Here is a 26,621-nt window from a genome sequence, read left to right as displayed (position 1 = left end):
CACAATCACATCGAAAAAACTTCGGACTTCGGGAGAGAATCGGACACGGATCGTTTATTGAATTAGCTTTAAATCGCTTCTAAAAAACAAACAATTTTCTGAAGATTTAGAGATTTTGTCAAAACAATTCCTACATAATTCGCTGTAACCTTCAATATATTGGGGAAACTAGACGCAAATTAAAAGAACGGTTTTATGACCACCGCAGAACTGTAGACTCGCATCTCGATCTTTACCAACTCACGCCGCTGAGCCCACGTGGCTGTACTCCCCAATGTTTTCTTAATGTTTCTGTATCGTGCCCCGAATAATATAAGGCCTGCTACGGCTATACATATTTCCTTATCAAGACCTCCCCCGCATCTACAGGAGCCTATATATTGCCCATCAATACCTCCCCCGCACCTAAAGGGGCCCATATTTTGCCCATCAAGACGTCCCTCGCATCTACAGGAGCCTATATATTGCCCATCAAGATATCCCTTGCATCTACAGGGGCCCATATATCGCCCACCAAGACCTCCCCCGCACCTAAAGGGGCCCATATATTGCCCATCAAGACGTCCCTCGCATCTACAGGAGCCTATATATTGCCCATCAAGACACCCCTTGCATCTACAGGGGCCCATATATCGCCCACCAAGACCTCCCCCGCACCTAAAGGGGCCCATATATAGCCCTTCAAGACGTCCCTCGCATCTGCAGGAGCCTATATATTGCCCATCAAGACACCCCTTGCATCTACAGGGACCCATATATCGCCCACCATGACCTCCCCCGCATCTACGGGGCCCCATATATCGCCTATTGCGAGTGCTCTGTAACAATTCATTTTCAATTTTTGTGCCAATATTTTGCGTTGCCGTTTTCCTTTAGCTTTTCATGTCTTTTGCGCTAATTTGGGTTTGCTTTTGTGATCGATTAGGTTTAGCCAATAATTTATACTTCTGTATTTTGCCGCTCAGTGCATCGGAAATCTGCCGATCATCTGCGTGTTTTGTCCAGCCATTTACAAAATTTCGATTCATCTCTTGTCTCGTTTTGTAAAGAGCTGTGTTTTCTTTACTGGGGCATTCTTCAGCGATTCAGGCATGTTGATTTAGAAAAGAGTTAAAATAGTTAGCTCTAGAGCTAAAGGTTACAAACATGAACCAACTTAAAAAATGTCGACTTAAGTCTTTAACGGAAGAATAGGTTTTTTAAGGGTAATTTCGTTACCTATGGTTAGCGCCGCCCCTCATATGGTACAGGCAGGTTGTCGGTGTGTCATACGAAACTAGTCTGTGATCATCCAAAAAGCACGCTGAACCTTGTCATCGTCGAACCAAAAACCTGGTTAGAATGTAGAAACCCTTTTCCACTTTAACCGTGGAACATCACGACGACCAATGATGTCCCGCCGAGCGGTTTGGCTTGTGTTAGCTTGTAAGTAGTGATTCATGCGTACGCACGCACGCACGGCTAATTGTTGTTCTTGACATTTTTGTTAAGATGAGAACAGACAAATGAGTACAGCAAATTCACTTGACAAATGACATGACTCCTTGTCATTAAATCCTGTCAAATATCAAATGCTATTCACTTGATGAAATCATCGGTTGTAGTGACACTAATTTAATAGTTAAATACAAACATTTGTTTTATATTTTTTTTTGCTCAAGATTTATTTACAAAGTAAATAAACAAAATATCTCACTTTATTTTCATTCATTTTTTAAAATACCTATCAGCATTTAAGTAAGTGCCTTGCATCTTCAGAGCAACATCTTATTCTTGTAGACTTCTTGCACCACAGCCATTGATGGAAGAAGTTGAACATAACCCAAACCTCTTCTAATTACTGACGCTGACCGCAAGAGAAAGTAAAAAAAAATAAAGAGTAACTAGAAAAATAATAAACGTAATACCAATTTAGTTCATCGAACGCTATCAAGAGTTTTGCATATGTCCCTTAAATAGCACCAAAGGCGTCCTGGCTTTGCATCATTAATCTACATACAACCTAAAAGTAATCATCCCTTCGCTACCTCTCCGGGTATATAATCTTAGACGAGGTAAGCCGTCTCCGCAGCTCTCGCATGGCCATGTTGATACTCTTTATACTCTTTAGGTTGCGTTCTTCTGTCTGCAAAGGCATCTCAGAATATCAACAAGCGTCGATTGGTAAGTCGGGGTGGATTCGCGAATAGTGAAAAACGAAAAGGGCGAATTGGTTGTGAGCTCGTTTGGAAAAGTGTGGAATTGGTTTTTGGGACAATGAGTGAATTTTAAAGTGATTATTGTGATAGCTATACCTTAATGATAAGCTTACATATACCTCGTGGTTATTGTGGGTACAAAGTGATTTTAGTCTCACCGGTAAGAGTGTTAAAAGCTGCACATAAATCGACCTGTTCGAAACAACTCTATCTTCATATAGTTCCATGCTCTTTTCTTTGCAAAACAAGCGGAACCAAAATCAAAGTTAAAAGCAATATACATCATTTTATTATTGTTGCCTCTTACACCATCGTTTGTTTTATTGTTGTTGCCTCTTACACCACCGTTCGTTTTATCATTGTTGCCTATTACACCACCGTTCGTTTTATCATTGTTGCCTCTTACATCATCGTTCGTTTTATAGTTCGGCCACCAGTATCTTCGCGGATCATCCAGGGTGGGGGGTCTCACGGTTGGGGGGAGCCACCTGTAGGGCGAGGGGCGGGGCTAGCATCACGCGATGTACGACTTGAACATTCATATGCATGTCCAGAGAGTGTCAACACACACTTTTTGTATATGACTTATTTATTTCATCATCATAATATAGTCATTTCAATCACAGTTATCAACTGAATTACAGACAAAGCGCAATAGCATTGATATTAACAATTCAGTGAGGCTGATATCTTACAGTGACAAAGTAACAAAAACGGCCCGAACAAGGGTTGGAAATGGCCGATGTTGGAAATGACCGATGTTTGCTGTCCGACCCTCAGGTATAAGACGGTCTTAATGTCCGTTAATAAAGAGGTCGCACAACAAAGTACGTCTCTCTGAGAGGCAATACCACCTTTATCTAAAGCAGTGGCGTATAATTCACCTGTTCACACGGCCAAATGATGGACATTACTCTTTTCTGCACACTTTCAAGAGCATATCAGCATATTCGAATATGGAAAAGCAAAGATACTTCCATTCATTTTGTTAAAAAAAAAAGGTTTAAAAACCTAGTGTGGATGGGAAGGACCAAGAGACCATGATATAAGAGAACGAATCCCCGTGGCCCATGATAACGTCCAAGAAAGCTATTTTTAGATTGCGCGGACTTGTCAATCATAGCATCCATACATGGTTCGTCGCGCCATATTTGGTAATGGGCACCACGAGCTAGTACAATTTCACAACAAATTTTTTCCCTCTGCACTTCTTTACTTCGTTCGCGACCTGTTTTTATCCTTTTAGCTGCTCTTCAAGGCTCATGATCACAATGCTACTCATAGGGTGGTGTCCTGTTATCTGTTAAGTTATCTAATGTTCAGTTATCTAAATGTTATATAAATAATTGAACGGGAAGACGTCGGGGAGACGGTGAATTTGGAGTTCATTCAAGATGCATCGTGCAGACTCCTAAAAAGTTCTTATTCTCTGCAATTCGGTGAGATAGAATACCTAGGCATTCTCATAGTCTATGTTATGTATTTTAATACAAGAAGGGCTTTATTTTTCTTTGATTTATAACATTTTTAGATGAATGAACTTCAATTTTTCACGCAAATGTTCAGAAATCATGTCACTCAAGAAACCCTTGTCACTGGAATAAGATCTACTTCATTATAAAGACTTGAAATCTTTTATTTGTAATATCGGTGTGAATATAATGGTATTAAGTTCTGGATGTATCTTTTTCATTAAAAGGGAATTGGAAGAGAATTGTGTTTTGTAAACACAGATTTATGATTGATTTTTACAGCGTTCGTAAAAAAGGAAGGTATTTTCGGTCAAAAAGATTTCCGAAACATCCTTTGCCGGATCACATTGCTCAAGATGTGATCGCGCGTAAGACTCTTGTTGCTAGGAAACGTGAGCGCTAACCAATCAGAGACGTATCTAAAAATAACTGCTTGTTCTAAAAATAGTTTTTACGGACGTCATCATTGGAACATACCCTAATACGGGGGATTCGTTCTCTTACATCATGGTCTCTTGGAAGGACTCACTGGAAGTGGCCCATTATATTTTATCAAATATAAACAAAATAATAAAGGATTTCAGACAGATCTGTTTTGTCTAATAGGGCTCTAATCAGGAGCATTACAACGTGCTCCGTCGAATAGCCACTCCAGCGGATTCCGCAACTAAAAGAAGCGAGGGAGTTGCTAGGCAACCAGTTGTTGGAATCTTCAAGATTAACGACGGCGGTGTAGTAGGTAAGAACGTAAGGTGCTTGTCTTCTATATCAAGAAGATCATTTAAAAATACAAATGGACTCCCAGAAGACTTCACTTTCCATCTATTCGTCTTTTATAATAGCGCTTTAGACGCTGAGGTTGTCCATCCCTTTTATGAAACATCGCTGTAGGCACCGAGGTGTATGCCTGTTCGCCTATCCGACTGATGACATATCTCTGTAGCCGCCGAGGCGTTATCCTGTTCGTCTGTCCCGTCTAATAAGATATGACTTCCGTCAATGTTAATATTGTTGTAGGCGCTGGAGTTTATGAAGTTGGAAAAGATGGCAAGGTGGACATCGACCTAAAGATAAGGATCACACCGCCAGGTTCCGGGGGTGGGGGAGGAGAAGGCAGTACCCCTACCATGGCACCAGGAGGGGGCGGTGGTTCCCCTACCAAGGCACCAGGAGGAGGCGGTGGTTCCCCTACCAAGGCACCAGGAGGGGGTGGTGGTTCCCCTACCGAGGCACCAGGAGGGGGCGGTGGTTCTCCTACCGAGGCACCAGGAGGGGGCGGTGGTTCCCCTACCAAGGCACCAGGAGGGGGCGGTGGTTCCCCTACCAAGGCACCAGGAGGAGGCGGTGGTTCCCCTACCGAGGCACCAGGAGGAGGCGGTGGTTCCCCTACCGAGGCACCAGGAGGAGGCGGTAGCACACCTACAAAGGGAGAAGGAAGTACCAGCCCTACACCAGGAGGTGGTAAGGAAGGTAAATGAAACTATTAAAAAGTCGCGCTTTGACTTGAAAGGAACGCCCTAAGTTTGGGGGATCACAGGTATCTAATGACAGACCAGGATCAGCAGTGAATATTTCCATGTGACGCTTATGACCGCGGATCTTTTTAAACAAAATAGAAAGCAGTTTTCCTCGTATTGTCGGAAAAGTAAACAGTCGGAAGCATTTTGCGTGCCAAACTAGTTACAAACGAATATTAATGATTTCTTATTACTCAGGTGCTGAAGACCAAATCGCGTTGTCTATCCACAACAAGTTCCGCAAAGTGCATAACTCGCCGCCCATGACCCTCAATGCAGAAATGTCCAAATCTGCAAAAGAATACGCCGAGAAAATTGCAAAATCGGGAAAATTTACGCACTCCTCCAAGGAGGAGCGTGATGGAGTTGGCGAGAACCTGTCTATGGGATGCTCTTCAAAAAAGGGACAGACTCCAGAAGAAGCCGTTACTAACTGGTATGAGTGTTGAATCGTTCCATGTGCGTTTTCGTCTTGTTTCGTTTCTTCTTTACTTGAAGAGGCTGACGGAGAGTGAGTAGCGAGATTTGGTTTTAATATAGTTAGTATCGACGAGTTCGAAGACGCTAAAAAGATACCGAGATTTCATTCTTCCAAAGAAAGATCAGAGTTGTGTTTGCTCCGCCTTGTCAGACCATGAAACTTGTGGAGTTTTACTTCGTGGTTTGATCAGGAAAAATGTAACAGACGAGACATTTACGACATATCCAGACTTCCAGACTGTCTCCACTGAGAATGTGCATTAGAATTGTTGTCATTCAGAATTTGCAACTAGGTTCTTGAAAAGCGCTACTTGGTTTGTTGCAGCAACGTTGCGTGATTTTCCCGAGCAATGCTTAGCTAAGTGTGAACGAACAAGCATACTTTTGTAAGGTTGAAAGCGGTTAAGAGTTGGCCACAGCAAATAAATGTTGACTCGTTATCTAATGGACACTCATCCGCTGTTTCTTCCTCCGGCAGGTATAATGAGGTTTGTAATCCCGGCTACACGTTTGGCGGGGGAGGTGGTGGCAGCGGCACTGGTCACTTTACGCAGGTTGTCTGGAAGGAAAGCACGGAGCTCGGGTTTGGCTCAGCCTCCGCTGAAGAGGATAAGATGAAATGCACATACTACGTCGGGAGATACAAAAAAGCTGGAAACATGATCGGAGATTTCGATAAAAATGTCGAGCAAGGCAGCTTCGATAAGCAATCTTACTGCTCAAAAGTGAGCAAATAAAAAGGTTTTTAAACAATAATTTGCTACATTAATAGCAAATAAAATAGAATATTTCCTTAAGAATCTTCTTAAATAAGTAAAAAAATGATAAATAAACGAATGATAAATAAGTTCATTTTTCGACGGAAGTTATTTTTGTAGTCGGATAAACCTCTTACTAAAAACTCCCCTACTACCCTTCCCTAGCGACAAAATGTTCAACGGGTAAACATGGCGGATTCGGGTTGTCTTGTCAGCGAAAGCTCCGAAAAACTGTCAAATTCTCCCTCTTTAAAAAGAAGCAAGCAACTAAAAGCACACAAATCACAAAGAATAGCCAAAGATGTGTTTGACATAGAAACAACAGTTTGTAGGGCTATGTGTATGATCGATTTCGGATTCCCAGTTTGTTATATTTACAACCCGATTGAATACGCTTCTGAGACGCACATAAACTTTTTGGACAAATACTGTACTAGTACTAAGAAAGTTTTGTTCCTTGGTATGAACCCAGGCCCATTTGGAATGGCACAGAACGGGGTGAGTGCTTGTTTTTATATTATGTTAATTGTGTCTCTCCAGTCTTGAAGACATTGATAATCCTTTAAGAAGGGGGAGGGGGTGAACAACAGGGAGCCCAAGCTCACAGTTAGTGGTTTTTGGGTTTTGTGAGCAATTCTTAATAAAAGCACACGAAACTCACCAAGCAGTTAGAAGTGATCATTTTAATTACCTCTGTAAAGATTCGTAAAATTCAGTCACCCCTACCTCACCGAACTCTACAAAACTTCACAGAGAGAATTAAAATGATCACTTCTTACCGCTTATTGAGCTTCGTGTGTTTTTATTAAGAATTTCTCACAAAACCCAAAAACCACTAACTGTGTGCTTGGGTTCCCTGTGAGTGAGCATTCACCTTTTTTGTAAAACTTACGGGTATCTAGTGTTTGGCCAAACGCTCCTGACTGTTGACCATCTTATCTCATTTTGGCATGAATCCTAATAATCCACAGATGATCAAAGTGCATGCCTGTTGTTTAGAGACTGCTATATGTCATCCTTCCGTGTGTCTTATAAAGGATAGACACATGCAAAAATGGGATTGCTTGTTTGATAGTACATGGTGTATCAAATAAATAAACAAATAAGTGTAAATATAAACACCTAGGCTGCAAAAGCTTTAGTAATCTTGCTTATGCTCCTAATGGCTTGGAGGCACTGCAGGTAATTGTACATGGATTCTAAAAATGAAACCATATTTGAATGGGGGCTGCTACTAATATATAAACAACTGCTACAAAGAAGAATCCTGACAGGGTCCTTTAAAAATTTATTTTCCTCTCCCACTACTTGCAAGGTTCCAAATTCCTCACAGGCTACAGATAATCCTGGGATGGTCAGGTGTAGAGGAGTAGAGAGTCTGGAAATATGTTTCAGACTTTTATACAAGATACATGACTTTTATAATTACTCAAAAAGGATAATGTACCAAATACATCCAAAAAACTCTACCATAGCATGGGGGGGGGGACTACCCAATTGCCTGGAAAACGAGGGTCCAAAATTCAAAACAAATAGCAGGAGCTAGTCCAAAATTTGCCTCTTTGCTCCCTTGTGTGGTATTTTGAGCGTTTTGTTGAGAGGGATGATTCTGCTTTTTTTTCCTTGTTCGACTTAAAATTTGTCAAAGAACCTGCTTATTTGACTAGAGTAGTTGCTATAACCATGGTTGGATGCGTATCTCCAAGACCATTTATCCCTTAGACTGATGCCTGAGTATCTTCATATTGTTGTGTTTATTTTGCATTTATGAATTTTTTGGATTGTGGGTACTTCTCAAGGCCGGTACAGGCAGTTGAGGGATCAATGTGTTAATAGGCACTTGGCTTATTTCTTCACAGGTTCCTTTTGGAGACACTAGTTTTGTAAAAGACTGGCTTGAAATTGATGGTGAAGTAAGAAAACCGCTGAAAGAGCACCCAAAGAGACCAATTCTAGGTCTAGACTGCAAAAGAAGTGAAGTTAGCGGCTCAAGATTATGGGGCCTGATAAAACAATTGTGCAAAACACCAGAAGTATTTTTTAGCAGCTGTTTTATTCACAATTACTGCCCACTAGTATTTATGAATGAATCAGGTAAAAACATCACTCCTCCGAACCTTCCTGTTGAACAAAGAAAGCAGCTATACAACATTTGCGACCAGGCACTAATTGAAATGGTAGAGCTACTAGGGACTGACACCGTTGTAGGGATTGGCAAGTTTGCAGAGGGGCGTTGCCGATCTGTACTGAAGGATTCAAGTATAAGGGTTTACCCATTGATGCATCCTAGCCCAGCAAGCCCTATAGCTAATGCAGGGTGGTCAGAAATTGCAATGAGACAACTACAAGAGGCAGGGTTAATGCAAGTTCTTATTGTGGATTGAAAGTACAGTGCAGTACAGTGATGGATAATTATTTATAGTTGGTGATCATTTTTATAGACTAATGAAAAAAGGATGAACAAGATAATTAAATTCTGAGTAAGAAGGTATTGAGATTGACTTGTTTTTAGTTAGACAGTTTGATAATATATGAATAAATATTGATTGTCTAAATGAGACTAGACCAATATACAGGAGACAAAAAACATATATAAAAGTTAAAATATTTCATTTTTTTTATTTAAAAAATTCAAATATTATGATACACAAAGTGTATAATTTATCAACACTCAACCATGAAGGAAAATAGCTATTCCATGCAATTAATGAAAAGTTAGAGTGCTTGGAAATTCATCAGAATTACCACCTCTCGATGTAAAAGCTAGTCTTCCATAGACACTCATCATTTAATTCAACAAATAATGAATAAAATAGTAAATAAGTTAAAATTCCACTAACTGGCATTACATGCATTCATTCTATAATGAATAATAATTATAAAATCTATAATATTCATTTATATTTCAATTTGTTTCGTACATAGCATACAATCTCTTAGTTCATTGACATTTTCATAAGCAATACTCTTTATATTATTCTAAGGCAAGGCATTACACATGCTACTGTTTAAAAAAAAATCAAATTTGAATAAATAAGTAAAAATACTGTTGTAGTATTTTGGTCGCATCATTCATAAAGATGATGGTGGTGAAATGATGTGTGATTCCTTGGACATAGCTATCAATAGCAACACATGTTTAAAATCTTGACAGAGCAAGTAATTGATGTACATTTTGTTTACTTTTGGTGATATAATTTGTAGCCTTTTGTGTTAATAAAATCCAAAACTGCTACTACTGTGAGTAGACTGGAGTGCAGATTTATTGTACAGGCTTCAAACTTACATCTTAAAAAAATCTTAAAATCCAGTTTCTCCCAAACCATCTATCAAAATATCACTTGGATTTGCAGTTTGGCAGTGTATTGACTAGGTCACAAGTTACCTACAGGTCTTTTATACAATGGACAGCTCTCACATCAGCAGCTATCTGGGCCTCAACCATAAACTTTACTCCAAACCATTTACTTTGTACCTGACAAACAAGTATAAGTGGTTTTAGCTGGTATTGGGTTTGTAATAGTGTAGTGAGTTTGTATAAGGGTGGGGGAGGTCACTAGGTCCATACCCAAACCACATACATTAAGCAGATGAGACTGGTTTAATAGAAACAGGATAGAGCTATACTTGTGGCTATAAGATTTGTGTGTGTGAGGGGGGATAAATGCAAGCTATCTAGCAGACATGATGAAGAACATGAAGAAATGAACTCAAGGCTTTTCCCTAGTCTTTCTTGGTTGTATTTGTGGTTTTGGCTACTCGAATAGTTTCGGTCATTTTGAACTGAGGTACAGTACAAATACAAATGAACAATGCGAAAACCTTGAAACACGGATTGGCAATTTAGTTGTTAAAACAAAGAGAAAGAAAAACTCTGCTAGCAGCAACCAAAACAAGCAACAGTAAAAGATGTAAACATTAGGCATTTGACAAAAGAAAATCAGATACGAATATGATAAAGAACATTCAGCCATCTTATAACCTTATGGCATCCTAAATAGCTCAGGGCAGTGAGTATGCAGTGGTTTTGTGTCATGTCTATCTAGCACCATGGAAATGGCTCCTACCTTTTCATAATGCTCAGATCGTAAACTGGAGTACTCAATCAACACCTCTCTCAGCTCCATTTCTTTTCTCAAGTCAAAGTGAGAAAGTTCAAATGCCAGATCCTGACATGTCCTTTCTAAAGTTTCCTTTGCTTGTGCACTGTTAGAATTTGCCTGAAAAAAAAATACGCCATTACTATATAGGTGAGACCTGCCTAGGAGAAAAGTTGTCATAATGAATTTCAATATATTACAGAATTGTTCCTTTTTTCTGTTCTGTTTTGTTTATTTACAGTGGTATTTCTACTGATTGACAACAATGTCCTGAAAAATTGCAATTTTAATGCCCATACCTTAGCCCAACGCTGGGTCAAAGTCTCCCCGCTTCCAGTAGGTGATTCCTGAGTATAAAAGAAAGTCCTTGTCAGCTGGTAAAATGTCAAGGATCAGGCTAAATAGGATTTCTAAGGCACTTTCATGCTATCTTTCACGAGGAAAACCACAAGGGAATGTTGAAGCGCTTTGATCAGCCATGCCTTGGTTGTTGTTTTCATTCAAGATTAGGACTGTGAAATTTCAAAATAACCATTTAAAACAAAGTGAATGACAAAAAGTCATTCACCAAATTCTTTAAAAAAAAAAAAAAAAATCACATTAGCTTCCCCAAATCAGCTGATGGAAGCAGATGATCTCCCACGCTTGGTATTTTGCATTTTGCTTGGTATTTTGCAAAATGGCAGTTGACAGAGACTCTAGCACACATTACCTGTCTGTCTTCACAAGCACGGACCTCTGCGTCCCAAAATAGGAAAGTGTCCACAGCGACCTCCACCCTCTCTAATAGATCCTGTCAGGAAATAAGCAAATAGAGACCAAATACAAATCACACCACCCTCTCTAATAGATCCTATCAGGAAATAAGCTAATTGAGACCAAATACAAATCACACCACCCTCTCTAATAGATCCTGTCAGGAAATAAGCTAATTGAGACCAAATACAAATCACATGTTGTAGAAGTAGTTCAATTATCCCCCTTGGTTTCATTTTGATTTTGATCAAAAGCTAAACAACTTAAAATCTTAGCTAAATTGAAATCATCTATTCTTTCCACAAAATTTTTGACTAGCCTTTTACTATTCACCAAAAACAATGACAAATCAATTTCTAAGCAAAGCAAGGATGAATCAGGTATGAGGAGACAATACCATGTAAGGCATAAATTACCTGCGCACCCTTGACATATTCATTTATGCTGATCAAGTCATTGATAATGACATTTTCTTCTGGTTCCTGTTGACAAATAGAGAATTAAACACATGTAGGTTAATGCCTTTTTGATTATCAGTATGAGGACAGCGAAGTGCTGTCCGAGACCCATACCTTTTTTGTCAGCTCACTGAAGATTTGACTTAACGCAGCACTTGCAGTCTAAAGGAAATTCAGGTTAGTAAGCAATGAGAAAACAGGCTAAAAATAATGAAATATGAGGGTACCTTCAGGTATGTCTCGGTTGGTTCGCCGTCTGCTATTGCCTTAAACCAAACACCAAGTCCCTCTGACCTCTGAACCTCTGTCATACACAATAATACAACACAGGACATACTCTTAGGCTAAACAAGCAGCATTCTCATAAAAGCACACACTCAGAGAACTACCTCATATAAAAGAGTTAGTAAAGAATTGCAGAAGTGTGCTGACCTGGGATTTTCTCTTCCATCGTAGTTTGAAGCTGGTCAATAAGGCCTTGTAGGTTTGTATGCAGTGATTCAAAATATCTCTAAAAACAAAATTTGTATCAATAATAATTATGATGTGTGCTAGTGTGTTTGTGCAATGCAGTTTAGTTATATAATGCCACAAAGTAAAACCTTCACACCCCTTTAGACAACAGATTTAACAATGAAAAAAGCACAACAGATTTAACAATGAATAAAGCGGTCAAGTCTATAAGTCATAACCCTAACTCTCAGAAATTGCTTTAGTGACCACCAGTAGGCACCAAATGGCAAGAAAATCACATCTAACAGCTTTGAAGTCCACTTCAACTTAATAATATAGTAATAAGATAAAGAATTTAACAATTAACCAGCACCTGGTTGTTTTTGGTAAACAACTGTTTTCAATGTCTGTCTTTGAAATCCGATCCGATCAAAACATTATAGACAACTCAGATCACATTGGAGCATTACAATATTTAAAACAGCAACACTTGTGTGACGATCCAGTTGAATTTTGATGCTAACCTATCTGACTAATTTAGAATGGGGCATAAGAGTTACATAATGCACACAAATGACATACCTTACACTTATAGACTGGGGCATTAGGGTCGTAACCCTGGCGATCAGAGATTATCTGAGGGGCCCCATCAGTGCTTGCTTTCCTTCTGTCAAGTTGAGTCTTGGCTTCATCTAGCTCCTGAAAATACACATGAAGGGCAACTCCTAGAAACAGTTCAATATAAATATGCATTATAGAACAAATCTAATTGAAGAAACAATTATGGTCTGGAATGTCAAAAACTTGATTTTTGCCAATATTAAGAAGATAACATTGTCTAACAGCCTATGTCAGCCACCATTTTGTCATCCTAGCAAAGTACCAAGTGTGAAAAGCGCCCATTTCCATCTGCTGATTTTGGGAAGACAATGCAATATTTTTTAACTTTGTTTTTAGATGGTGGGGATTTTAGCAGATTATGTGTATCCAATATTAAATGAAAACATTAACAAAGGTGTGCCTGACAAGCACTCTTTTCTACATTAATAATTATTCTATCATCTTACCTCATTAAATCCAGTAAGAAACAAGTGCAGCCAGCCATCATTTTTAAGATCCTGTTAAAAATTGACAGCCTGTTCAAATCATTTGACTTATGTTACCTACATATGCCATATGTTAACTACAACAAAATACATCAACAGCAATAGATATTTACACTGGTCAAGATTGCTGAGTGTGCTAAGAGACTTGTTATTCATACCTTGTGGGCACAAATCCTTGATAAAAACCTCTGAAATTCCTTTATTTTTCCTGTAATGGAAATACACAATCATTAAATATATAAAAAACAATAAAAATACATAATTGAAGTGAAATCAAATGTCTGATAAGGGAGCAGCATTGTGGGCCTAGACTTGGGATTAATGCTTGGGGACAGGGCAAGAAAATAGACATCTGGGTCAATTGGAGTGGGGCAGGGGAGTTCTCATGACTCTCATCCCTCAAGCAAACAGATTTCTTAACGGTACAGGTGCTATTCTACCCCTTTTTATTATGTTCACTTGACTAGAGAAGGTACTATTCTAACCCTTAGCATTAAAGGGGCCGTATGACGTAAATTCACATCAATATTACGCCTTTTCGCTACATTCATTAGAAAGAGCAGCGTTTGATATACTCTTGGTGAAAAAATTAGCTCAAAACTCCAACAGCAAAGTTGTAAAAACAATAAAGCCCGTATAAAACGTTAGAAAATCGGTGGCCATTGCTTGAGGTAGCTTGATTTGGAGAGCACGTATGATGTCACTTGTCCCCAACAAGTCGGCTCATTCCATTCCGAACCATTGGCAAAAAGACGTGTATACTTGGTGTCTGGCCTCCAAACATCAATATGGAGCGGTTATGGGAAGAAAGATGGGCCTGTTTTTAAATTTGATTACCTAACCGAGATCCAGAGGAAACCTTTCGCATTCTAAACCACTGGTAGCCGAAGAAAACTGCCTTGAATTACGAGCGTCTGCTATAAAAAGTGATCATCTGCCGACCACGTGCGTAATTTCAACACGAAAGGAATCAACAAGTCCACCTTTTCAATCGGATCCATGCTGCATTTGAGTCAATGGTGCTATTTCAAACATAGAACTCAATTCTAGTTCTTGCTCTTTGTTCAAATATAGAATGAGCGTCACAAAACAAAGATAAGTAACCATACAACACACTACAAGAAGAGATACCTCGATAAACAAAATGGCGGCAGACTCCTCTACACTAGCCATGACAAACTTTCCAAAAATATAATATCATTTTTATCCAAAAAACTTAGAATCAAGAATAATTGGAATTAATAAAGCTATATGGTTGAGAGGACGATTGATTATTTATGGAATAGACGATAGCTAGGATGGCTTGGATATGCTTGAATTTTGATCGAGAGAGAATTGTTTTGTTTCGTGAATTACAAATGGTTTTGTACCGCATGCATTATTGATAAATTTCTTCTATTTATTATTTGTTCATCAACACTGCTTCAAGCCTTCAAAGTGGGTACCTCTATATAAAGTTTTTGGTTTAGATTCTACTAGGTTAGGAATGAGTTATACACCATAAAAGTAAACTTATAAAAACTTAAGTAAGCTTAATTTACTAACTAAACAGCTCACTGCATTTGTACTAATATTCGCACTTACAATTTTTATTTAAGTTGTTTTTCTATTTCTGGTGGATATCCTAGCAAATAGTCTACCAGACGTCTTGTTGTCTATGTTGTTTATTTTTTGTTATTTACTACCAAGACTGAAAACTATAAGTATGGCCAAAGAGAATGGCCTTGAATGCAAAGAAGAAAATGACTTAATTATACATTTGAGTAACAGGGACAGCCCAAAATGGATGTTTAAGACTCATTTTGTTATTACAAACAAACAAAATTGCATCTCACAAAGAATCATAAATGTTAAAGTTGAAGAAACTGGCAACAGGTTTAAATTATAAGTTACTTTCTAGTTTCATTTCATTAAAGCATGAATATGAAGTTTGAAGTCTTTGTTTAAAATTTGAACCTCTGCTGTCCTGATGTATTTTCTTGAAAGTCTTTGAATTTCTTCAATAGATTATGATTTAGCCACTACCTTAGAAGATTCTAATTATTTTGTTTATTCTATTTCAGGGTACGACTCCTAACAAGATATCTTTCAGATTGTTCTTGAGTTACTGTAGTGTGTCAGAAGTGTGTTGGCACAACTATGCTCATTCCCTCTAATCCCTCACTGCCTAATACAGTTTACAGTTTGCAGCAAAAGTTTGGTCTTTTTTAATTTTTTTTATTTTGGAATAAGCTCCCTTTTAAACTATCTAAAAATAGTTAGCTTGAAGACTGTCACAAAATATTCTAATGCATGGGAAATTAAATAAAATATGGAACTAATCAATTTGTTCTGATGATTTTATTATTATTCGTGGCTTTTTGTGAAGTGTGTTAGATAGGGTATAATAAAATAGTACAGGGATCCCACTCAAAGAATCGCCAAACATAATGGCCAAATGAAATATATTGAAAATTCTGCTGGGGGAACAGAATGATATTCAAGCTTTGCAGTGTGGCTTTGGCTTGCACCACCACTGTACCCAAGATCAGTTTCCTTACAGTCTGGTGATGGTCCAGCATCCAGTATTTGATCAACACCAAAACAAAGATTTATACTGCTGTTATTATTTTAAACTTTGTTGTTGGTTATTGGTTTTAGATTCTATAAACTCCTACTGTACATCATTTACCAATCTCTGGAGGAGTAGTTGAACTTATGAAGAATCCCTGTGATTGCTATTTTGGGAAGTTGTCTTGAGATTAATGTCAATTTCATGAAAATATGCTCATATTCAAATATGCCTAAACTAATATGAATGGAAGTTTCTCCAGATTCTCTGTACCAGGTAAGTGAGCAAATAGTGATGCTGTAATTAATAGCTATTAACTTGGATTTTTTTAGTCAAGTAACATAGACTAACTTAATTCAATTGTGAATTGACAATAAATTGTTGTTGTAAAGTTTTCATCGTGGTTAATATTGAATCAAAACTATTTCCACACTCACAAATATGGTGAGTATGTGATGTCATTAGTTTAAATGTTATATAATCACATATGGTGAATAAGTAATAAAACTTACTGAATATTTGAATCCACAAAGCTGCTTTGTCATGATGTTTGTCATGAATGAATTCTTCCAAGTCCAGCTATTTCTTTTGTTCTAAATTTAGATGTAGCAAGGCTAGTGTAATTTTAGGACATAAGTGCAAGAAATTAAGAAATTAATTAATCAAATTAATTAATTAAATTAATTAAATTAAATCAAAATTAAATTAATTAAATAAATTAATAAATAAATTAATTAAATTAATTAAATTAAATCAAATTAATTAATTAAATTAATTAATTAATTAATTAATTAATTAAGAAATTAATTAAGAAATTAAGAAGTCAAGATGGTTGTTACTTGGCTTTAGTCTTTCTGTTTCAGGGCTTTCTCCTTCCACTTTTTAGCTTGCTAATTTAATATTTTCGCACAACAATCCTCTAGCCTATCTAATTTGGGGGTACTTTCATTGAGTAAATCGTAATGCACTGAATTCTCGGGCTAAATCCTCACCCCGCTCTCTGTGCTGTGTTTTTTTGTGACTCAGAGCGAGGCATTCCATCCCATAGCTTGATTTTGGGGACAAGTGACATCACAGCGTTTGATCGTTCTATTCCAACTGAATAATGGCGGCCAAAAATTGCTGTATTTCAGGTTTAAACAAAAAATACTTCAACTCAATATTTCACTTGGAGCGTTTGGAACCTGAAAGTTGAACGCTTGATCTTTACATTTCCGCGCTAGAGGACGTATTTTAAGAACCTCATCATACTGTCCCTTTAAGTGATGTTTGCTTGACTAGAGAAGGTACTATTCTAACCCTTAGCAATAAGTGATGTTTGCTTGACTAGAGGAGGTATTATTCTATCCCTTACCATTAAAGTGATGTTTCCTTGACTAGAGGAGGTACTATTCTATCCCTTACCATTAAAGTGATGTTTCCTTGACTAGAGGAGGTACTATTCTATCCCTTAGTGTTGTTTGCTTGACTAAAGAAGGTACTATTCTATCCCTTACCATTAAAGTGATGTTTCCTTGACTAGAGGAGGTACTATTCTATCCCTTACAATTAAAGTGATGTTTCCTTGACTAGAGGAGGTACTATTCTATCCCTTAGTTTTGTTTGCTTGACTAAAGAAGGTACTATTCTATCCCTTTTTATTAAAGTGATGTTTCCTTGACTAGAGGAGGTACTATTCTATCCCTTACAATTAAGTGATGTTTGTTGACTAGAGGAGGTACTATTCTAACCCTTAGCAATAAGTGATGTTTGCTTAACTAGAGGGGGTACTATTCTATCCCTTAGTGTTGTTTCCTTGACTAGAGGAGGTACTATTCTAACCCTTAGCAATAAGTGATGTTTGCTTGACTAGAGGAGGTACTATTCTATCCCTAAGTGTTGTTTGCTTGACTAAAGAAGGTACTATTCTATCCCTTACCATTAAAGTGATGTTTCCTTGACTAGAGGAGGTACTATTCTATCCCTTACAATTAAGTGATGTTTGCTTGACTAGAGGAGGTACTATTCTATCCCTTAGTGTTGTTTGCTTGACTAAAGAAGGTACTATTCTATCCCTTACCATTAAAGTGATGTTTCCTTGACTAGAGGAGGTACTATTCTATCCCTTACAATTAAGTGATGTTTGCTTGACTAGAGGAGGTACTATTCTATCCCTTAGCAATAAGTGATGTTTGCTTGACTAGAGGAGGTACTATTCTATCCCTTACAATTAAGTGATGTTTCCTTGACTAGAGGAGGTACTATTCGAACCCTTAGCAATAAGTGATGTTTGCTTGACTAGAGGAGGTACTATTCTATCCCTTACAATTAAGTGATGTTTGCTTGACTAGAGGAGGTACTATTCTAACCCTTAGCAATAAGTGATGTTTGCTTGACTAGAGGAGGTACTGTTCTATCCCTTACCATTAAGTGATGTTTGCTTGACTAGAGGAGGTACTATTCTAACCCTTAGCAATAAGTGATGTTTGCTTGACTAGAGGAGGTACTGTTCTATCCCTTACCATTAAGTGATGTTTGCTTGACTAGAAGAGGTATTATTCTAACCCTTAGCAATAAGTGATGTTTGCTTGACTAGAGGAGGTACTGTTCTATCCCTTACCATTAAGTGATGTTTGCTTGACTAGAGGAGGTACTATTCTAACCCTTAGCAATAAGTGATGTTTGCTTGACTAGAGGAGGTACTGTTCTATCCCTTACCATTAAGTGATGTTTGCTTGACTAGAAGAGGTATTATTCTATCCCTTACAATTAAGTGATGTTTGCTTGACTAGAGGAGGTACTGTTCTATCCCTTACAATTAAGTGATGTTTGCTTGACTAGAAGAGGTATTATTCTATCCCTTACAATTAAGTGATGTTTGCTTGACTAGAGGAGGCACTATTCTATCCCTTACCATCAAGTGATGTTTGCTTGACTAGAAGAGGTATTATTCTATCTGTAGTGATGTCCACATGACTAGGGAAGGAACTATTCTACCACTTACCATTAAGTGATGTTTGCTTGACAAGAGGAGGTACTATTCTCTCTGGAAGCGAATCCTGCATTGCAGCTTGCAACCACTCAAAGTGAGCCTCACTTCGATGAACCTCATACAATGGAAACTCATAGTTTGGAAGTGTTGTCTACAACATACAAAAGAATGATACATCTTAAATTCTGACCCTGTTCTATGCAGTGTTTTTTAGTCATGGTAATCTGTTCAAAGAAGCTATAAGGGTTACCTTTGTAACTACTTTGAAAGTCTCATTTTTCTCATCTGTTTCAGAGTATGTCACATTTACTCTCAGCATATCCGGCGACCCAGATGGAGTACTTGGTCTGTAATAGAATAATGTTTAAATTATATTTTTTATATTTATTTGTTGTTGTTTTTTAGAATTTTTTTATTTGTGTGTGTTTTCTGCTGGGCTTGCATTGCATAATAAAAATGCTGAGAAAATTAGAAACTGTTATAAATATCAAACCATTATCCAACAGTTAAAAACAACTGTGGTGATTCATAAAAATAACACAAAACAAAATATGAGCAGATAAGTAGATTATATTCTCAGGTGCTTCTGTCTTCTAGTGATTCAGAGAAAAAAGTAAACAACAATTGAGTTGTGTGATTGCTGTTCATGGCAAACTGTGGTGTCACCCATGGATAACACTCTTCTTTTATAACATTATTTTTTATAATTTTAAAAACACGCTAAGGCTCAGATAGGAGCAACATATTGCTTTTTTAGTCTTAAGTTTTCTAAAATGCAGTGTTAAATTGTGTTTATTAAAAACAACCTTAAATGTTATGTTGCTATTGATCATTTGTGTAATTCTCCTCCTAATAATTCACTGGGAACTATTTTTTATAAGCGCTAAAATTAAACATTGTTAATAACATCTTCAGCCTTACAGCGCAACCAGTAAAGCCATGAACACCTAAAATATGCGTGGAATTTTTATTGTCTTCTGACAAATCAGACGCGAGAATTTAGACACTGAGACTTGTTGAGACTTGATAGACTTAATAGTTGACTGTTTGGACATCTCGCGAGTGATTGGTCAAAACAAACATTCCATACATATTTCCAGTTATCAAGGTTTTCTTGGCCGCGCTATAAAATGTCCCAAAAATAATAACGGCCCAGCCTCAACTGAAAATTAGACATTCTTATAAAAAAAATAGTGTATTGGAGGACAGACAAAAATGATTTTAGGAAACAATGCACTCATAATATGATGTCAAACATGTATGTGTACTCTACCAACTCTCCTGGACCAATCACATCTCCCATTTTACTAGCTTGTATTTTGTAACTTATTTTGCCACTTACTGCTTGGTGAGTTTTGGTTTGGCATGGCCATCTTGAGCAGAGCAAATACGAGAATGGCTGGCAAGCTCACTGACCCTAAGCAAGTAATACACAACCAGAAATGATAACCAAATTGTCATCATAAGAGATCATAAGAAATTGCGTGGTTATACAGGGCTTCTGGAATTCAGCGGAAAAAAACTCGAGATTACGCGGGATTTTTTGCTAAATAACTCGCTAAATTACATGAAAAATCAATCATTACGCACTAAATTGTGCGGGATTTTGCAATACATTTTTCTTTAAAAATCAAAATTTTGCAGGATTCTTTACTGAATTACGCGCTAAATTACATGGAATATCAACTGTTACGCTCAAACTACATTTTGTAACAAAGAAAAGCACGAAATAACTTGAAAAGGTTAATTTTTTGCGTGAAAATATCTTAGGCAAGTTTTCATTGGCTCCTAGCCACCAGCCAATTAAAAAAGGTATTTTATTATTAGTGCTAGGCCTTCGCGGTTTAGCAAAGAACACCTAGTCGTTTTATTTAATTTTGAAATTCAGTTCGAAATATCGCACTCTTACGAAAAAATACATCTCTTTTTTTACGAGAAATAGAGGGAAGAACCCCACATCAGCTGTGCACTTAAATGATTTGTCTTTCAAAATTTAGCCAAATTACGCGGGATTACGCGAAAATTTGTGGATTACGTGGAAAAAGCCAAATTACGCGCTTTCGCACAAACGCGTAATTCCAGAAGCCCTTATTATACAGTAGTGGGGGTTTAGAGTTGGTCCCCCATAAACATCTAAGGGGGAGGGGAGGGGGCAAAAAGAAGGAAGGGTAAGTTAGAATATGCTTTGAGTACCTGATCTTTTCAGAACACAGAGTACATGACAGCATCAGATCATCCTCGCCGCTACTAGATCGAGGCTTTAACACAAGATATGTTAGTTACCCATGAGACATGTCTCTTCATCCAATTCTGATTTATATAAAATACAAGAATGCAGTCCTACCTTTCCATCTATAAATCCATTTTGCTTTGCTTCTTTCTGTAGTATTTTTTCAAGGACTTTTATCTATAAAACACCAATATTAATTTATAGGATTATACATATGATAGACAACCCATACGATAATACCTGAGAGCCAAGGGTCAAGATTTTGTTCAGGCGAGGCTAGACCCTTTTATTCATGATAAACATGAAAGGGGTGAAAAAGGAGAAATCATGAAAACTTAATTGTAAGAACTTCTTGATAACTTGGCAAATAAACCTACTTTTGAGGTGTATTAGTTATTTTTGTATGTTTTTAGCGCTAAAGTAGCATACGAAAAAAAATTAACTTGTCTTTGTGCATTTTCTGATTCTTCTACTTTATGCCTGTCATGTCTGTAGAAATATATGGTACTAGTTTTCTAGGTATAAGGTACAAAGAGTATCGATTATGGGCTAGTTGTCAAGAGCTTTTAGAAAACAAACTGTAATATATGTCAGAAATAACAGGTTGCAGGATTTATCATATGAAATGCAACTACAAAAACATGTACAACTACATACAGCAGCTTTGTTCCCAGACTTATGGATTTGTGTTTTTATCTCCTCAACATGTTCTTCATATTTCTTGTTTCTTTCTTGCTCCTTAGATTAAAAAAATACATTAATCATAAATGTGAGGTAACTTAGTATGTAGAAATGGCATTCATAGAAGAATATCAAGGATCTGTATACAAGGGGATAAACCAACAAGATTTTTGCATACCTCAATAATGGATTTCTGGGCTATTGCAAGTTCTTCTTTGGTAGCAATGAGCACCTCACTTGCTGCATAATATCTGGGAAATGAATATTTCTGTTTTCTAAGCCAAATAAGTTTGTGATACAAAACATGTTGTTGTTATACTGCAGAGTTTCCCAGCCAATCTGCAAAATTGTATTAACCTATCTGGTGGCTATTTCTTGCCAATCATTATGCATTTTTATATCAATCTTTTTTATTACTTCAATTTTTCATTAAATTTTAAGAACTTGGGGATTATCAAATCTTCAACATAGCATATAATCACAATGAAGCCTAATATACAGAAGTGATGAGAAATCCTTCAACCACTGAGAGAGGAGAATTATTAGTTGACTTTTCATAAAATGGAAAGGCAAGAAGGTACAATTATGTCATGGAAAACAAACAGGTCAATAGTTCAAGGAGCAGATATAAAAGCCTTGAAACAAAAACTATGGCATGTCCCTTTCTCTATGTGAATATTTTTTTTCATCACAAATGGATTATACAGACTGTAAGCTTTTATTCATTGGTTTCTGTGATAAGCAACTGAACATTATGGGTTAAATTTAGAGATGTTATAGTGTATCAGTTAATCTTTGAGAAAACATTAGCATTAGGATCTTTCCAGATTTATGTATGGATGACAAATCAGGAACCATTAATAAACCATCAATCAGTTAGTACAATCACTCAATCAGCCAGTGCAAAACGAACAAGGAACTACGTTAGGGGTCTTGCTGGAGGGAAATATGGGACTATTACTTTAGGTCCCATATTTCCTTGCTAATGCCCATTTTTTCCAGCCAAAAACCCCACTATTTTCTCCACAGGGCTCAGAAACCTAGGCTCTCATTTTGCAACTGTCAAATTATATTGCACATGAATCATTAATGCATTTGATATCATAATTTTCAGTGATTATTTTGGCGCATGGATAAAAGTAGACTTTGTCATTCTTACTGCTGTAGCAGCTGGTGAACAAGCTGCACATTTTTTCCAAATTCTCTCTTTGACCTAAACATGCCAGGAAATATGATGGATTAGAACAGGGGGAATTATTTACATAGACACAGAAACACCAGCATCTCATCCAAGAAAAGACATTCCCATAAACTATTTTTTTAGTGATTTAAATACAAAAATAAAGGGTTATGAAGAGAAATAGAAAAAATAATTTAAAGTACTGATGAAGACCTCTCCATCTATTAGGATAAATAAATCCTTCAAACACTTATAACTTTTGATAAAAAAATAAGGCATGTTTCATTTAATTTTTCTTCTGATGGTGCCCCAAATAATCCTAAAAACATTGCGAGTACTTTAAAAAGACAGTCCAAACAACTGGAAAGTCCTTGTTTTGTTAGATCTGTAAGGCCAAGACTATCAGTTCTTTGTTTGAAAAGAAAACCTGGTATGTTAAATTTTATTAGAAAATTATTCAACTAAGGCAAGTGAGTTGGCGAGCATAGAACATTATTCAAATTAACATAAAAAACTGACCTTTCCTTGAGAATCTGGTTTTCTTTATGAGCATCACCAAGTCTTTTCTTTATAGCCTCCAGCTGTCTTGCAAGGTCTTCTTTCTCAAACATGACCTGTGTACACAACAAGGTCTTGTCAGGACAACAATACATATAACATGTTATTTACCAGCTGGGAGGTCCGTATTGTGAAATACCTTGACTGAAGGACGAGGTCACGGTATTTCACGATTTGGACCGAAACTGAGCTGGGAAATAACATATTTATTTTTTCCTCAATAGATTTCCCAACTTTGTTTACCTTACGGGCTTATGGTTGCACGAGGTGAGGTTTTGCTTCTTACTTTCGTAGCCGTTCATGAAGATTTTTTTCACTCATGATCATTTAATAAACTCCATTTTGTATTTACACACAAAGCTTTTAATCCTCCAAAAATTCAGAACCTCCAAAAAAGACATTCTTTGAATTTTGACCAAAAATTTTGTAAAATAATTTAGTCAAATTGATACGTTGTTCTCAACTCGAATTATCGTATCGCTTTAAATCCTTCACAGACAATAAGATATATTCACTAAAGAACAATCTTGAATGTGTATATGTTAAGCTGGTCATGCAGGTAAGTTCCTAGAGTGATTTTTCGTTTTTCTTCGTATGAAGATATGATTTACTGCATTTTTTATCCCAAATAAATTTTCAGCAAACTTGAAATTGTCGTGCGCATTGCAAAATCAATATGGTGGAAAATTGTCAAAACACAGGGAGTTTGAAGCCGATTTTCCGTAAAGGGGTAAAGTCAACGATTCTAGATAAAATGACAAATAAAATGCCGCTTTAGTGTGAAGATCTATAACCTTGGGAGTAGAAATCCAGTTTTCGATGGTCATTTTACAAATCAACTCACATTTCGAACTTTGGAGGTAAGTGGTCTGGTATCACGGGGTCCGGATTGTAGGATACCGGACCTCATGAGAGCCAATCAGAGCGCGCGATTTGATGGATACCGGATACCCCGAAAAAAAATAAAAGGTCTTCTTTCTCAAACATGTCCTGTGCACACAACAAGGTCTTGTCAGGACAACAATATGAATAAACAAACACACAATGTCTTTTTCCTCAAAACACACAAGCAAATAGATATATAAAAATCAATCAAAATAATAGAAATATAATTTTTGGGAGCTAATCATCAACAAAAAGGTTGACTAAGGACTGTGGTAACTATGGACATATCAAGCTTAATACCGCTTTAAAAATTTCTAAATAATCATGGAACAAATCACAATTCCCACATCTTCCACGACTTTTTGCTACGTGTGTGTTAAATCGAGGATAATAACAAACTTTACCATCTTGTTTGCAATTTGGATGGCTGGTCTTAGTTTCACTTTTATTGCAAAAGAGTTGTGGAAAGATGTGGGGATGGTAAATGCAATACTCATTTCTTTTGTGTTATCAGAACATAAATACATGACATGGAATTAATTAATGTCAAATTGATTCCTGGCAAAATGTGTGTTTTAAAGTCAAATCCTGCATGCCAGGAAGACTGAGACTTTCAAAATTTCGCTACTCTTTCACAACTTTTATTGAGAATACTGAAACATCATAAAGTGAGATGCTTTGGCTCTTCTGGTCTTAGCGGGCTCTTTTTTTCTGTATTCCCCTTTCATATTTTGAGTGTGCAGGCTTTTTTCCCCACCAAAATCCACAAAGCCGGCAAAATCTAGCAGATTTTTTAAAAAAAATTTGAACTCTGTGGAGTATTTAGAGTCTTCAGGGATAATACAATTTAGTGTACTTTGGTGAAGTGATAACAAAATGTAAATAAGTAGAACATGCTTTGCAATAATATAGGGCAAATTGTCATCAGCTCTGCTTAATAATAGCAGAGAATTGATGAGGCTTATGAAAGGGTCAATGAGAAAGTAACATTTTCATCACATTGTAAAATCTTTTTTTGATGAGGAAAATCATTTTAAATGGAGAGGCCATATCTGGGAGTGCATATATTATTAATAACAAACAATACTTGTTTATAGGAAATCATCACATTCATGACACGCAAGTAAAAGTAAACAACTAAATAATAATAATAAAAAAAATAAAGGTTTTATATTGCAATATGTGATCCGCTGACTTTTGCTATAATCTGTGATGCGCTCGCTATTGTTTTGACTTCAAACACCGGAACATTAGACAAATACAATTCACATCCGAAAGCACAATAACCGGCAACGGCTTTTGGAGTGTTATTTACATTTTCCTTACTGACTTTAAAGATAAACACGCTCACGGTTTATTGTGAGTTCTTATGACCTAAAGCTTTATCTAAGTACGATTGATCACTGAATTATGCACTTATATCATAGGAATGCTCGCCTCAATTAAACAAACATTCAGACAACTGTGTCTGACGTTGGGGGCTCTGTAGGAAAAGATCAAATTATGAACGGTACTCAACAAGTTTGTATTCACCTTGAGTGTATCTTCGTCTTGACTCTCCGTCTCACTCCCTTGGTCCAGGCCATTCTCCTCTAGCTTTCCTGAATCTTCCGACTCTTTATCCATTGCTATGACATAGTCGACCGGTACTATTCCTGTTTCAGTTGCTGGAAAGTGCTGGATTTGGAGCAAAGGGTTATTTTTCCACAACGTTCTCTCCACATGCAGCCAGTTGTTGTCACGGCGGCCCAAAAGCCTGAAATGTTCTCCTATATGAAACGATAGCGGGTTAGCACCATCGCTATAACACGTCTCAGCAGCTGTAAAATCTTTGATTGCTTCCAAATCACAACCGTCTAGCTCTCTATCGCTACAGGAAAACATTTTATAGAGCTTTTTTTTCTCAATCTATCCCGGAATCTTGTTAGCGTTAAGGAGGCTTGAAGTAGCCACTGGGCGCTCGACAACATGCAAAGGCATTCGCGAAGCTTTACCTCACAAATTACTATTTAGAAGTTAGCCATTAGTCTATTTCTCTACAATTGACAGTTGTGATACAAATTGGCGGCAGAAAGCAACTAATTTGCATGCAGTTCCAGAGCTTACTCACCGAACGTCCCGTGAACTCGTGTCCCCAGAGACTTCCCAGTATGCTTTGCGAGGCAGTAATCCGGAAAGGGTGCGCGCGGACTCTCGGTCCCGCCTTCAGCCGCAAATATTTCCTTCTCCTGTAGCGCGTTTCCCCTGTCATCTTATCTCATGCTAGT

General features: G+C 37.2%; 3 protein-coding genes across 9 annotated transcripts; 2 read left to right on the top strand and 1 right to left on the bottom strand.

Moving 5' to 3' along the window:
• The first annotated feature begins 1,266 nt into the window (after positions 1–1,266).
• LOC5521623 (circumsporozoite protein) lies at positions 1,267–6,714 on the top strand. 2 transcript variants are annotated; one of them, XM_032366977.2, is made up of 7 exons: positions 1,267–1,425; positions 2,111–2,163; positions 4,277–4,409; positions 4,688–4,800; positions 4,966–5,140; positions 5,386–5,623; positions 6,146–6,714. In XM_032366977.2, the coding sequence occupies exons 1-7, from the start codon at positions 1,389–1,391 to the stop codon at positions 6,402–6,404; spliced, it is 1,008 nt and encodes a 335-aa protein (XP_032222868.1). In that variant the 5' UTR covers positions 1,267–1,388; the 3' UTR covers positions 6,405–6,714. The 2 variants fall into 2 exon arrangements, with proteins under 2 accessions (XP_032222868.1, XP_032222866.1); XM_032366975.2 differs by having other exon boundaries at positions 4,688–5,140.
• LOC5521622 (single-strand selective monofunctional uracil DNA glycosylase) lies at positions 6,615–9,669 on the top strand. The gene is made up of 2 exons (XM_001641474.3): positions 6,615–6,923; positions 8,285–9,669. The coding sequence occupies exons 1-2, from the start codon at positions 6,615–6,617 to the stop codon at positions 8,807–8,809; spliced, it is 834 nt and encodes a 277-aa protein (XP_001641524.1). The 3' UTR covers positions 8,810–9,669.
• Positions 9,025–26,621, bottom strand: LOC5521620 (sorting nexin-30). Of its 6 annotated transcripts, none has more exons than XM_032366968.2 (22): positions 26,465–26,621; positions 25,888–26,123; positions 23,431–23,525; positions 22,891–22,944; positions 21,910–21,982; positions 21,708–21,788; positions 21,165–21,227; positions 21,014–21,078; positions 20,163–20,237; positions 19,071–19,167; positions 18,833–18,971; positions 13,457–13,506; positions 13,260–13,310; positions 12,775–12,891; positions 12,172–12,250; positions 11,967–12,043; positions 11,854–11,901; positions 11,698–11,763; positions 11,238–11,318; positions 10,825–10,872; positions 10,493–10,645; positions 9,025–9,900 (listed from the first exon to the last, which is right to left on the bottom strand). In XM_032366968.2, the coding sequence occupies exons 2-22, from the start codon at positions 25,978–25,980 to the stop codon at positions 9,811–9,813; spliced, it is 1,695 nt and encodes a 564-aa protein (XP_032222859.1). In that variant the 5' UTR covers positions 25,981–26,123; positions 26,465–26,621; the 3' UTR covers positions 9,025–9,810. The 6 variants fall into 6 exon arrangements, with proteins under 6 accessions (XP_032222859.1, XP_032222860.1, XP_032222861.1 ...); XM_032366969.2 differs by lacking the exon at positions 26,465–26,621 and adding an exon at positions 26,349–26,458; XM_032366970.2 differs by lacking the exons at positions 22,891–22,944; positions 26,465–26,621 and adding an exon at positions 26,349–26,458.

The sequence above is a fragment of the Nematostella vectensis genome, chromosome 2 (assembly GCF_932526225.1).
Source record: "Nematostella vectensis chromosome 2, jaNemVect1.1, whole genome shotgun sequence".
Lineage (NCBI taxonomy): Eukaryota > Metazoa > Cnidaria > Anthozoa > Actiniaria > Edwardsiidae > Nematostella > Nematostella vectensis.
The sequence above is the reverse complement of the archived record's forward strand: the minus strand, read 5'-3'. Positions and strand labels throughout refer to the sequence as shown.